At 37.3% G+C, this 15,106-nt stretch overlaps 1 protein-coding gene across 1 annotated transcript; it reads right to left on the bottom strand.

Annotated features, from left to right (window-relative positions):
• Window positions 1-2,052: 2,052 nt before the first annotated feature.
• On the bottom strand, window positions 2,053-3,112 carry TAAR9 (trace amine associated receptor 9). Its single transcript, XM_006200124.2, has one exon. The coding sequence runs from the start codon at window positions 3,097-3,099 to the stop codon at window positions 2,053-2,055; it is 1,047 nt and encodes a 348-aa protein (XP_006200186.1). The 5' UTR covers window positions 3,100-3,112.
• Between the last annotated feature and the right edge of the window lie 11,994 nt (window positions 3,113-15,106).

Here is a 15,106-nt window from a genome sequence, read left to right as displayed (position 1 = left end):
GATTATCAGTTAGTTTAGGGGAAAATAACAAATGGATTTTTTCTTTAATCAAAAGACTTCTTTTAAACAAACTTATGGTTACTGGGGGCAAGGGGGTTGTAGGGAATAAATTGGGATTTTAAGATTTGAAGATACTAACTACTACATACAAAATAGGTAAACAACAAGTTTCTACTATATAGCACAGGGAACTATATTCAGTGTCTTATAGTAACCTATAATGAAAAACAATATGAAAAGGAATAAATGTATGTACATGTATAACTGAAACATTATGCTGTACACCAGAAATTGACACAACATTGTAAACTGAATATACTTCAATTTAAAAAAAGATTTCTTTTATGAAGAACTACTAGGAAAGTAGAAAAATAAACAAGAAAGAGTACATTTGAAGTGTGTTCTCCACCTACAGATGTGAATATAAAAGCTTGAAAGCATTTCTGGACAGTATCTCTGCATTGGTCCATCTAAATATTACACTCTACATAGCACAAGTGAACAGAATAGTGTATATATATTTTAAGTCCCCCACATGGTTATCACTATTATTTATGAGTGTCAGTGTCAGTTTACACTTGCCATTAAGGAAGGAACATATTTCTATGCAACAACACTACTGACTCACCATTAAAGGAACACAAGCGTCGAGCTCTTCTTAGAGAGTGAGAGTGAGGGACCTTAATTTTCATCATTTGAAAGGTGGTCCATAGACCTGCTCTGTGACATGATGGTCTGAACCACACAGTTATTCTGCTGTGAAGACTTCCATATTCCTTTCATGCTCTTTTATCTTTAGATTTGTTTCCCTCCTAAATACTATCAGCTCTACTTGAAAGATGTTAATGTACAAATGTTAAACAGCTTACTCTCATGTAAACTATTTTTAAACTGGTCCATTTATAAAACATATAACAAGTAATGTTTACGTAACTCTATTTACTTAGTTATTTCTTCTTTTCATTTCATAAAACAAATTTGTTCCAGAATAGTCTGTGAAAAATCTGCTACCTAAACAAAGATTTGAGGCTGTGATTAAAGACTTGAGAAGGCAAATCACCCTATTATTAGTTTTTTTTCAAATGTTTACTCTATCTTAAAACATTCAATGTATATTTTAATTAAAATGAATTAAAATTCAGGTGACTAATAAGATATATTATCAGAGAGAAAACTGAATCTATTTCTAGAGTGTATTATACCAGCTTGGGTATTTGTTATTTTGAAATAATCCTTGATTATATTTGGGTTATTCAGCTTTATATTTGCAATGCCCAATACAGTGTCTAGTACATACAGCAAACTTAAAAATGAAAAAAATGTTAATTTGAATTAGCTTTTATACAAAATTCGTATTTTACTTCAAATTACTAAAAAAAAGTACAGAAACCATCTTTTTGTAGATGTGTTCATTTGACTGTGATAAATTATGTTCTCCAACAGTAAAATGTAGTGTAATCATGTAACTTTGTGGACACAGTGTCTGTAAACTGGAGAGGAGGCAGAGCCAGGGTTTTGGAAAACACAGAGCGTTAGTATTTTTCAGTTTTTAATTCACTAGGAAGGTTCACATTGCAGCTTTTTAAAAAGTCCCTTTAGGTTAACAAAAACTTCCAGAATTTATAATGCTGTATTTACTCTTCAAACAAAATATAGTTTAAAGATTTTTGTCCCAAAGAATCTAATTGCAAGTTGGGCAGGAGTTTTTTTTTCCCGTCTCTAATATTTTGGACTACTGAACATTGATAATAAGTGTAGAAGAAACTAAAAAATTCAAATTATTTGGAGAAACAAGGAGAAATTTCAGAGACAAAGAAAAGCAGAGAATCAGAAAAGCATTAAAAAATACTAAATGGGAAGTAATCAGCAAATCTTATTCATCTATCGCTAAAGTCTTAAAAAATGCCAAAATATAGGAAGACGACAAATACTTTAGAACAACTAACTGTTGAATGTAACGTCATGATCACACTTGCCTCTCTAGATCCAAGTGCTTAATTTTGCGCTTGACCTTAATCCCACGTTAGTTTTAAAATCCCTGTGGTAATTGCGTCAACCGATGTCCGCTTCCTCAGAAAACAAATTAATTGTTGATGAATCCCTTCTTAAGACTTTGCCACTCACGATAAGTTTGATTGCCTTCCTAAACCATGGATAAAAGAAAGCATATATCAAGGGGTTCATAGCTGAATTGTAGTACACACACCACACTAAAATCTCATAAACATAAGGAGGAGTTATAAAATTCATGTAAGCATCAACCACAGCATCAATAATGTACGGGAGCCAAGAGACCAGGAAAGCAGCCATAGCGATGCCCAGAGTTTTAGCAGCTTTTCTCTCTCTCTTTGCTACTCTTTCCGTGTAACTCTCTAAGGAGGACTGAGCTTGGCTGGCTGTGCTTTCTATCTTCCTGGCCTGATGTTTAGCCACCAAAAATATCTTCCCGTATAAAAACACCATGGCAACAGTGGGTATAAAGAAGAGAAGAAAGCAAAGCAGAACCCAATTTTGATTCAGAGGAGCCTGACAGCCTCCTACACAGGTGAGAGCAACGACTAGTTCCTCAATCCCTTCCTCATTGGCCCCCGTGTAAAAGATAGAAAAGCTGTACGTGACAGAGAAGAACCAAGAGAGAACAATGCATGTTCCTGACACAGAGACAGTAAACTTGGTTGGATAGGTCAGAGGGTCGGTAACAGCAATATATCTATCGATAGAGATACAGCATAAATGAAATAAAGAAGCAAAACAGAAGGAAGTATCGAAACATGTGTGAAATTTACAGTAACTCTCCCCAAAGTACCAGCAGCTCTCCACAGACCTCACCGTGCTGAAGGGCATCACAGTCACTCCCACCAAGAAGTCCGCACAGGCTAGCGATGCGATCAGAAGGTTTGTAGGTGTGTGCAGCTGTCTGAAGTGAAGAATAGCAATAATGACCAGTAAGTTTCCAAACACGGCCAGCACGGCCCCGAAACCAAGGACCGCATACAGAACTGCTCGAGGACCTGGGGAGTAAGGAGTTTTAACACAGGATCCATTCACGTTCTCATAGCAGAGCGCCACAGCTTCAGCTTGGGAGAAACTGTTCACCATTGCCCTCTTATTTGAATTAAAGTTCTCAGATTCCTTATTTCAAGCAATTTAAAACAAGGAGATGGCAATTTCAAAAGCTTCTGGAAGAGAAAAAAAAATCTAGTTAAAAATGAAAGATGGTAACTTTTCTACCATTTTAGGGGGACATATTAACTACTATCGCTGGGTCTTTCCAAAAGTGTTCCCAAGCTTTTAATATATTTAGAGTGGGAACTTGTTGCAGAAAGTCATTAAAATTATAGTCAAATTTAGTGTTAGATAAATGGCTGACAATATACTTAGTCCAATGATATATTTTATAGAATGTAATTAGCTAATTACTAGAAAAATCCCTTTTTTGTGTTACTGTACTTTTTGAAACCTTCACCTGTAACCACCTGAGTTGAGAACTAACTAGGCTACCAAAGGCTGAGTTTTATTTACTAAGTGATCTCCCTCGAGTAGTCCCTTCCACAGTAATGACAAACGGCACTTTATTTTTTCAAGAAGGGAGAAATAAATTACATCTCCTTCAAATTATAGCCTCAAAAATCCCTACAGTATAGAGTGTAAAGACTGAGGAAACATTTACTCATTATAACCTGCCAAACTTATTTGGGGAATATATTTCTCCTATTGCTTGTATTCTCAGAGTTTCTAGGGTTTCTTTTTCCTCCTGTATTTCTTCATGTTGGATAACTTGAGATGATTTAGAGAACTATTCTTACCAAATTGATAATAATATATAATCAGTGTGTAAGTCTTTTCCTGGCTAATAGCCAGATGTCTTAAATGTCTCAAATTGATGATGGGTTAAAATAAGCAACAACTTACCTCCCTCACCTTCCCATCCTTAAAAAAAAAAAACCACAAAGTACATTTTTAAATCTACCAGAGAGGAACAAGCGACGCTTAGGATGGTCTTGGGGGTGGTGTTGGGAGCGGGGTGTGTTTCTAGATTAGTCATGTCTCCTGTGGGAATGGTTTCACACTAAGTCATCCAAAGTTCAAGTAGACACCAAGCTGATTTCTCCAGGTTTTTGTTTTTGTTTTTGTTTATTTCTTTCTTTTTATAGTGGGGATACAGTCTTCAGACAGTTTGCAGAGTTCACCAACAATAGTTAGTTACTAATTATTTTCCTACTTCATTTAACCATGGAAAGGTGCAGCCTTGCAACCAAATCTTAATTGAGCTATTGACTAGACTACTTTTATTGCCATTTATCTCACATCATAGGTCTGGCCTCTGTTGAAAGTGCAGGATGCTAAAAGAAAAGCTACGTACATACACATGTGTATCTTTTATCTAAATATCTGTACTCTCTAGTTAATAGGCTTCACTAGCCTGAATTTTAAATGTTTATGTATGCGTGTATAAAACACCCATGGTATTTTCAGGATTCTCTAGTCTGTGAGTTTTAAATCAATTCATTTTTACTTTTATTTCTCAAATTTATAGTTAACTTAAGCCCTTACTGGTTTAATGGCCTAAATCCAAGTCTCCTTACTTACTCTAGGGATTCCCCAGATGGGTGTGTCCATGTGCTCACAAGTCAGCCTTTTGACATCCCCCATGGTTTCTATTTCTGCCCCCGCTCTCCTGATAATGTCCACTACATTCCTTGGTTTACTCCCGAGCTGGCTCAAGGAATTTCACTGCCATCATCGATGGTGCCCTGCCTCAGAGTCTGAGTGTCTATGTAAGGGGTGCCATCTCCCCTCAAGCTCTAGATGCCCCACTTTGCTGGTGCCCAAGTAAAGCTGCTGCTGTGCAAAAGGAGAGTGACCCCTTTCTCAGGTCTTTATACGTAGGCCCTAAAATAGCAGCCTTCAGTCTTACAGACTGTCTTAAAACTTGCCCTTCACTAGAAGCAAAGACACTTGAGCAGTAATGAACACTCCTAAGACCCACATCTTGGTGCTTAATACTTTACACCAGCAAAAGGAGCTAGAGTTTCTCAAAGAAATGATTCATCCAACCCATGGACAGGGAAAGTACAGGAAGAAGCTGGAACATATTTTTATATCAGAAACTGAGGGAGAGAATTTTTTCTTTCATGTTAGAGCATTTCATAAGGACACTGTTACAACATGAATAGGATCCCACTGGCCAAATGTGGGACAATTTGAGTGCTAAAATAATTAGAGAGAGTAAAAAAAAAATTATAAGTCATTAGAAGAAAATGGGAATCTGTGACGCTACACTGATTAGAGAAAAAGGTACAATGATGATGGATAGACAGACAGACAGATATAGATAAAGGGCTCTTTATTACAGTAGAAAACCAAGTGCCAGCTGATACATATGGAGAGAGCGCTACAGCGGAAACATCATCATTTTGGAACCATCACATTAGTATTGATTTGGGCGAGAATCATCCATGGATACAAAATCTGGTGGGATGGGAAGGGAACTTTGATGAGTATCAGGTATTTATGTGGTTTAAAGTGTTCTCTCCCAGAGATTACTTATTCAAAGAAAGAAAAAATAATAGCTACACAGGGGATAAATCAAACAAGACCTTGACATACAATCCAAATCCGCATCACCAATGAAGGTAAGCTGGCCAAGCACGCCTCTGGATAGATACCCTGAGAGGCAGACAGTATTCTAGCCAGGAATGCATAACTGGAATCTAGTCGTGAAGAAATTTTAGACAAACTTAAATTGAGAAACATTCTGTTTTTAAAAGGTGGGAAGGTTATAGTCTTTCAAAAATGTCTATGTCATAAAAGACTGAAGATTCCAAGAATAAAGGAGAATAAAGGGCAAGAAAATGAAAGGAAATATGCAACTCTACAATGGAATAAGTTATCAGGTCAACTGATAAAATAGTAGTTGCTAAAATATTGTATTGATGTTGAGTTACTGAAATATTTAGGGCCATGATATATTCAGCTTACCCGCAGATGGTTCAAAAAAAATCATACATACACAGATAGAGAGAGAAAAAAAAGTCAAAGCGAACACAGAGAAAAATTTTAATAGGTGAATCTGGGTAAAGAGTATAAAATCGTGGTTTTTCACGTTTTTTTTTCTGTTCTATAATCTTATTCCTCTTTTCCTAGAGCTGCAATTACACAATGTTAAACCATGGGATATTATCTAACAATTCTCTGAGTTCTTTTTTTTCAATCTTCTTATCCCTGTATGTTCTTAATATTGGATAATTTCTCATGATTTATCTCCAACTTCAACTACTTGTTTTCTCTGTAACTTCCCTTTGGCTAAGTCCATCTAGCAATCTTTTATTTCAAATACTATACTTTTGTCTGTTCTAGAATTTTCACTTGGCGTTTTACTGCTTTCAATTCTCTGCTGAGATTCCCCACGTCTCATTTGTGGGTGGCATATTTTGTTTTACTTCACTGAGGGTAATTAAAAACAACTGCCTTAAAATCCTTGTCTCCTAGTTCATGTTTGTCATCTCAGGGTTGGTCTCAATTGATTTTCTTCTTTCTTGAGAACATTGTCCCATGTTCCTGGATTTTTGTTTGTTGGATAATTTTGGATTGTATTCTAGACATTTAGAATATTACGTTCTGGAGACTCGTTAAAAGTTTAGAAATAGCAGAAGTAAAGCCAACAAATTATCAAAGCAGTGATTAGGAAAAGTTTCTTGTGCACACACCAAAAGACATTTCATAAACAAAAGGCACTCAGATCAAAACTTGGCATAAAGCTCAGGAGTATATTTTTATAAAGCCCCTTATTGAGAAGGCAGTGACTTTATTCTTCACAGTGATTGTTATAATAGAATGTCCTTAAATGATAAGGGAATTGGTTAGTGGTTACTTCACATGAATTTTGGAAATAGTTCAAGTTTTGCTTATTATTTCTACAGGCATAGGGAAGAAAGACCCAGGTCAGGTTAGTCTTGCAAAATAAGCTAAATTAAGCTTTGTTTGTGTGACTAAACTGGTTTTATCTGCTCGGGGAATTTTCAAGGCTGGTCTCCATTTGGTTCTGAGTTACTTTCTCTGATAAGGATTATCTCTTTTTATTTTAGTAGACTATATTTCCTGGATGGTAGCTCCTCTTAACTTAGGTCCATTGCCTTTATGTAAACTATTTCAGTCTGCTTGGCATATGTGTCATTCAGGAGTCAATCAGAGCTGTAGGTGGACAGAATTTAGGGATCCCCCAATCTGGCTCTTTTCTTTCTGATGTTCCCACACTCTCCCCAGTGACCACAATTACCCTGGATTTCCAGGCCAAAAGGACTGAGTTTTCCCACGAGTACCCCAGCCAACCCATATCCTTCATGCATGTTCTTCCTACCACAATCTGTCTGCTTCTGTTCACCCTCCACTGCCTTCAGGTAGTTGCCTTTTGATTATGTCCAAAATTTATAGTTGTTTTATGTGAAGCAGTCAGACCTGTTGGATCTTGCCCAGTAACTAGAAGCACGGCAGTCACGTGTTAATTTCAAAGCACGTGCCCACACTACCCAATTTTACCTTTATTATTGCAGCTCACTCTTGTTCTATTTATGCAGTTCACACTGGACTCTCCCTAGGACCACAAATAAAAATTACATGAAGATCTTATGTTCTTATATTCTGTATGCTATTTGTGCTCTTCCTTGGTTTAGCTGCCCTGTTTGCTCACCTTGTTCATTTTCTTTCCTTTTATTAACTCCTCAGTGATCTAGGATCACACAACCAGAATTTATATTCAGCTCTGTCACATGCATAACATGCTCTCTAGTCTGGACTGCCTTCTGTACTGGATGTGGAATCCCCCACATATCTGCTGTTAGTCATCTTTGGAGAGGGTAGAAAAGAAGATAAAACTTCAAACACAAAGACATGAATTAAAATCATGCAAAAAGTATAGGAAAAAGGAACACAGTTAACAGCTGAAAGAGCAAACATTTCAAGAACAATATGACCACAAACTATTGTTACCTACCATCTTACTCCTTTTTATTTTCTTGGATTTTGTGGGACCCAAGCAACCTTCTTATGCTTCCTGGTTTCCTTCAGCTGAGAAAAGGTGACACAGTGAAGTGATGAGGAGAATATTTGGGTCACATTGAAGAGGAACTCCTCACTGTAAATGTATTTGCCCCACCTCCTGTGCAATGTGAAGTCTGCAGCTTGACCCTGGCTGGCTGACTTGGAGCATGGAAGGGTCTGTGAAAAGGAAGAGCCTGTAGGATGAATAACAAGTCCCAGGTAAGAGTAAGTCAGAAGAGCAAGGAAAGATCAAAGCATAAAGGCCAAACTGTAGGCTAAGAGTAAGCATTAGAATGAAAGCGAAGTGCTGGTAGACCACACTGGAGGTGAACAGGTCGGGGCAGATGAAGAGGGGGCTGGTGGAAGAACAATGCAGATGCCAGCGCTCTGCACGGAGAACTGTTTCCTGTGTCAGATTCATGCATCCTCATCATATGGTGCCTGAGAGGCTGAGCTGTGAATCACAGGGGAACTTAGGAAGCCAGAAAAAGGGAAATAGTGATTGTGTCTTTGCCCCAAATTAATTAACTCAGAAGTGGTTTGGGGGTGCCCAGAGTATATCCTACACCTACAGAACCAGAATCTCATGTAAGGAGCCCAAGTGGTATTGGCTTGTTCAGTGACCATAGAGAAAGCCATAAGCAATTGCCAAAATTCAAACAAATGTCATTTTAATATCTATAAAATTTGAGACAATACCAGAAAAGAAAAGAACACATGAAGAAGGCAGAATGAGGTTCAAAGATGTAAAAATCTAGATGAGACATTCACGGTCAGGATCTTTCTTTAGGAAAAAGATCTGAAATTACAAAAACAAAATTAGTTATGTACATGAAGTTGAGAAAAGAAATCACAAGTTTCTCAGTGTCTAGTTAAGAAACTAGGCAGACTTGAGCCTGAGGATCTATCTTATTATCAAGCATCTGATGGGTGAGAGACCTCCTGTAACTATGCACTTGAAAAATTTTCCTTTCTGTAATAGTAACTGTGGCCTCTGTTGGTTTAGAGATTTATCATCCAGTAGAAAAATGCTTCCATATTGATTTCAAAGAAATTGATGAACAATTTCATTGAATTTGAAGCTGATATTATCTGGGCATTTTGAGCTGCAAATGCTATTGGGAAAAATAGGCATAAAAGGAGGTTAGGATATTTACTGCTTCAACAGTAATCCTGGATTGCTGCTAGAGGATGTGGCTAGAACCCCTTGATCGGTGCTAAAGGAATTTAACAATCCATTAAAGGTAGGATTTCTAAAGGCTCTGTTTTCTCAGAAATGGGACACCCTGCCCAGTAGCCTAATGGCTGAGGTGCCGGCTGAAGGCAAAAGGAAGATGGAATAGGTAGTAGGAAAGAAAAGACAAGCATTAGCTCCCAGCCCACCTAGAGAAAGAGGAGTGTTTCATTTAACCTAATTTTCCCTATTTTCTAAATTTAACATTTGAATAGTAAAATTACTTTTTCCATTGCTCTTGTATCCCTCTATTTCACTACTTTATACAGGGTGTATTAGTGGCATTTAACTTTAGAGTTTAGTCTGTAAGTTACTGAATATTTACAGAGGATTGAATATCACCCAGAAATCGTGAACTTGGAGCTGGCAGCAATAATTGGGAGGACTGAGCTGCCCCTTGGTGTGAATGTGTTTGGGGCTATATAAAAAATATTATACAAAGAGAAAAAGAGGCACTTCGAAGTTGAAGCATGGGGCAGACTGTTGACTGCTGGGGACATGTATTACTTGGAGTGCCCAATATTCAAATGTTCTCATTGTGAAGAATACCACGCAAGAGGAAATCTGGACCCATATTATGACCCTCTCCCTGCGCCTTTTCTCCCCAGTGTCCAAAGCATGAATGCACCTGCCCATTCATTATTTGAGCTGAAGATTCTCCAGCTGCAGAGGAGTCTGAAGAGCTTCAGTGATGCTGTCCCATGTTCAGGGTGACAGAGGTTAGGGAGGAATAAAAGTTCATGTCGTGGTTTCTAGGTAAACCACTCTGTGGTGAAATCTTCTTTTGGTTTCTTTCTGACCCTGGTTCTCTTGCCTTTCTGTAGATTTGGGGATCTATTTTAAACCTTTCTAATAAGTTAAATTTCTGCATAAAACAACCTACAAATGGATTCAATGTTGTGAATGAGAAAGAAAAAATTCCAGGATGCTTCCTTGCTTTCTGGCCTCAATAACCAGATGGAGGGAAAAGTTTGGGTACAGTGTGGAGAGGGGAGTGGATTTCCAGGTGGGACATGTTGAATTTGAGATGTTTAGGAACAATCAAACTGGGAACCATCCAGTGAACAAATGGATAAATCTGTGTAGAGCTCAAAAGACTAGAAAGAGTTATTCGGGGGCCATCATCATATGTCACAATCATCCAGGGAACTAATAGTGTTAAGGGAATGATTATTTATCATGAATGTATGTCAGGTACCTACTAATAGCCACTATAACACAATAAAATTGCTTTTCTCAGGTCACATGCAAGTTATTAATGACTTTACAATTCTAGACTATGGCCTGAATAAAATTTTCCAAAATGCTAGATTTATTTTACAAAGCACAGAATAAATTAGGTATATTAATGGTTCTGAAATTTCTATTATTAATTCTTTCTTAACTAAAATTTATTGATACAATATTCTCCATCACGTACTTTAAATGATGCAGTTTTTTTCCCCAACAATTTAAAAAATTTCCACTGCTTGACATGCCAGTGTCAGAACACAGCTTCAATTGGGATAGTTTCTTTGGTTTTAAGGAAAAATGTCAGGGAAGGGTAATAGCTAAGTGGTAGAGTGTATGCTCAGCATGAACGAGGTTCTAGGTTCAATCCTCAGTACCTTCATAAAAAAAAAGAAAACGAAAAATGTGTTCTAAACACTATTTTCTTGGTCTTGAGGGGACTTAATTCATAACTGAGAAATCATTTACTTAACAAAAATATAAATTATGATGTTGAAAATAAAATGTCTAAAATAGTAGGTAAAAGTATGAAGGGGATCGGGGCATCTTAACTACTATTTCTGGGCATGTCTTTCTTACTGATCTATTTCAGAGGTAAAATGTCCCCATTCTGTTTTCCCAGACCCTTTCATTTTCCCCCCGTACTCTGCTGCCCCCTCGTGGTCACTCTAAACAACACTGGGCTGACCACACACAAGCTAATTAGGTAAAAGCTCAGAAATGAAGTGTCTGTTCAAAAATGAGCCACCACCACCACCTCCCCCAAAATGAGCATCGATCATTTGAAAGCACACCAATTAAGTAACTATATACTCTCTCCCTTCCAAGCTACCCCTCCATACAAACAACTCAAAGAAAGATTTTTGAACTTCATTAGAATCACATGAGGTGCTTAAGATTTTCAGGCCCTGCCCCAGCAGTTCTAATCTCTAGCTAGGACTGAAATGAAATGTGCTTTTCTAAATCAAGCACCTCAAATGATTCTGGCATTCCACAGAACACTTTTTGAGAAGCACTGCCCTAGGGGAAGTAGCACTGTTATGGTGGAAAGTGCTTTGAACTTAGAAAAATAGAGTCCATTCATTCCACTCACACTTGGTAAGCACATTCTAGTGCCAGGCATCCATGCTGGTGCTAAGAATACAGATAAAACCAAAATCTCCCAAACTAGACTATGAGTAAGTTCATAGTCTAGTTTGGGAGAGGCCGAGTAAACACTTACAGTGCCCTGAGATAAGAACTCTGGAAAGAAAGTGGAGAGGGCTCTGGGGGATGAGGAGGGGGTGAGGGACCAGCCTTGGGAGAGCCAAGTTGATGGTATTTATTGTAGAAAGTTCTCCAAAGAAACTCTGAAGTGAGTTAGGAGGGACAAGATTGCATTCAAATTCTGAACACACCTTAAAACTCTCCGAGTTTCATTATTGGTATAAGAAAGACAGATTACACACATGTGGGTTTATACATTTGGTTATATCCATGTTGGGCTATTCCTGGTGCCTTTCACTTTTACTTGGCAGAGGGCTTACAGATCACACGAGTTACAGTGTTTGCAATAGTCAAAATAACTGACCTCAAGATGTTATTCAGTGACTCCAAACAGCTCCCACCCGATGTTTTATGGTCCTATTTATATATGTTATTTAGATAAAGAACAGTTGGCTGTTCTTCCAGCTAAAACAGGTGAGGTCCTAACTGCTCATTGAATTTCATTAATAATTCACAATAATCTATCAAACAGAAATTTATCATGGTTTTTATTTAGTCTTGTCATTGATCGTGGAACTTCAGTTAAACCCAAGAAAGGTCCAAATGGAAAAATAGGATCAGATAACCTGAGAGGAAAGGAGATGGGATCAACAGATAGAGGTAGAGAGAAAGGCAAAGGACAGACAGACAAAGGAAAGGATGGAAGGAAACTGAGAAAGAGAGAAGTGATTCCCATACCCCCTCCACATTTCAGTAATTCTCCTTTTCACAGCCCAGCATCACAAAAACCTCCTCCTTCCGGGGTCCTTCCCGAAGTAAGTCACCATCTATGCATGGTGATTTCATCCTGCCCATGACTCCTATAATAGTGAGAACTAACACTTGGTTGGGGAGGTGGGGGTGCAGCTTAGTGGTGGGGATACAGCTCAGTGATAGAGCGCATGCTTAGCATTCACAAGGTCCTGGATTCAATCCCCAGTACCTCCATTAAAAAATAAATAAGTAAATAAATAAGCCTAATTACCCCCTCAACCCCCCAAAACAAAAGAAAAACATTTAATGAGCACTTACCCTGTGCTAGGTACTGTTACCAATGTTTTACATCATTAATTCATTTAATCATCGCAACTGTATGAGGGAATATTGTAATTTCTACTTGACATGTTAAAACTGAGTGTCACAGACTTTGAGTAACTTTCTCAAATTCACAGAAGTGGCAGAACTAGGATTTGAACAAAACTGTCTTTGTCTTCTACTCTTTCTGTAAGCTATTTGAAGACAGATTTTAAGTTCCCTCTTTTCTCCAGCTTCCTCAATTCAGTGGCTTGTGAAAAGTGAGGAACCAAAATTATACTGATGAATTTAAGAATGAAAAAAATAACTTGGAGGGGGAGTGGTTTAGCAAGTTTTAAGGAGAACACCGATTGAAAGTCATAACTAGGAATATTCAAAGCCAAGGCTCAGCTGATTACCTCTTAAATTGTAGATTAGCTGATTAACTGTTGTAGGGAGCTCTTCAATATTTTTAATACTTACACTTTTTTTGCACTCTTCGATAATCTTCAACTCCAATTAACACCAGATTTTTAAATGGATATAATTACCATGTAACATTTTTAGTTTTACATGTAGAACATAATGGTTTGGTATATATATATATACTGTGAAATAATTAACAGAAGTTTGGTTAACATTCATCATTACACACAGTTGCATTATTTTTCCTGCAATGAGAACTTTTAAGACCAACTCACAGCAATTTTCAAATATACAGTATAGTATTGTTAACAATAGTCAGCGTGCTGTACATTACACTTCCAGGACTTTATTTTATAACTGGAAGTTTGTAGCTTTTGACACCTTCACCCATTTTGCTCAATCCCCATCCCCTGCCTCTGGCAACCACCAATCTGTTTTCTGTATCTATGAGTTGTTCTTATTAAATTTAATTTATTTTCATTTTTTGAGGGGGAGGGAGGTAATTAGGTTTATTTATTTCTTTATTTTTAGAGGAGGTACTGGGGATTGGACCCAGGACCTCGTGCATGATAAGCATGCCTTCTACTACTTGAGCTGTACCCTCCCCCTTTGGTTGTTGTTTTTAGATTCCACATATAAGTGGGATAACACATTATTTGTCTTTCTTTATCTGATTTATTTTATTTAGTATAATGCTCTCATGATCTACCCATGTTGTTGCAAATGACAAGACTTCCTTCTTTTTTGGGGTGGGGGGTGAGGTGGTAATTAGGTTTCTTTATTTCTTTACTTTCAGAGGAGGTACAGGGGATTGAACCCAGGACCTCATGCATGCTAAGCATGCTCTCTACCACTTGAGCTACACCCTGCCCCTAAGACTTCCTTCTTTTCTACGACTGAATTAATATCCTATAGTATACGTATACCACAGTTCTTTATACATTCATCTGTCAATAGACACTTAGGTCATTTCTGTGTCTTGGCTATTATAAAGCATATTGAAATGAACATAAGAGTATAAATATCTTTTTGAGACAGTAATTTTTTTCCTTTGGAGAAATAACTGGAAGTGGAATTCTGGATCATATGGAAGTCCTATATTTAATAGTCTGAGGAACCGCCACATGGTTTTCCATAGTGGCTGCACCAATGCACATTCCCACCAACATGCACATGGGTTGCCTTTAGTCCACTTCCTCCCCAATACTTGTTATTTTTTGTCTTTTTGATAATAGCTATGCTGACATGTATAAGGTGATATCTCATTGTGATTTTGACTATCATTTCCATGGTGATTAATGATGTTGAACACTTTTTCATGTACCTGCATCATTACCTTTATGTCTTCTTTGAAAAAAATGTGTATTCAGATTTTCTGATTGTATTCTAATTGGATTATTTTTTGCTATTGAGTTGCATGAGTTCTTTATCTATTTTGGATATTAACCCCTTATCTGATATGTGATTTACAAATATTTTTCTCCCATTCCATAGGTTACCTTTTTATTTTACTCATGGTTTTCTTTGCTTTACAGAAGCGTTTTTGTTTGATTTGGTCCCACTTGTTTCTTTTTGCCTTTGGTGACTGCTTCATGTGTGAAGTCCAAAAGTCATTGCTAAGGCTGATGTCAGGGAGCTTACTTTGTTTTCTTCTAGATATTTTTGGGTTTTAGGTCTTAGGCTTAATCTTGTGGGGGTAGTGATACAGTTTTCCCAACACTGTTTATTACAGAAACTATCCTTTTCTCATTGTATATTCTTGACTCTTTTGTTGTAAATTAATTGACCTTATATGGATGGGTTTATTTCTGGGCTGTCTGTCTCTTCCACTGATCTATGTGTCTGGTTTTATGACAATACCATACTGTTTTGATTATTATAACTTTGTAATAGAATCTGACATTTAAAATTTTAAAG

This window comes from Vicugna pacos, chromosome 8 (genome assembly GCF_048564905.1).
Source record: "Vicugna pacos chromosome 8, VicPac4, whole genome shotgun sequence".
Taxonomy (NCBI): domain Eukaryota; kingdom Metazoa; phylum Chordata; class Mammalia; order Artiodactyla; family Camelidae; genus Vicugna; species Vicugna pacos.
This window is presented reverse-complemented; position numbering and strand designations above follow the sequence as displayed.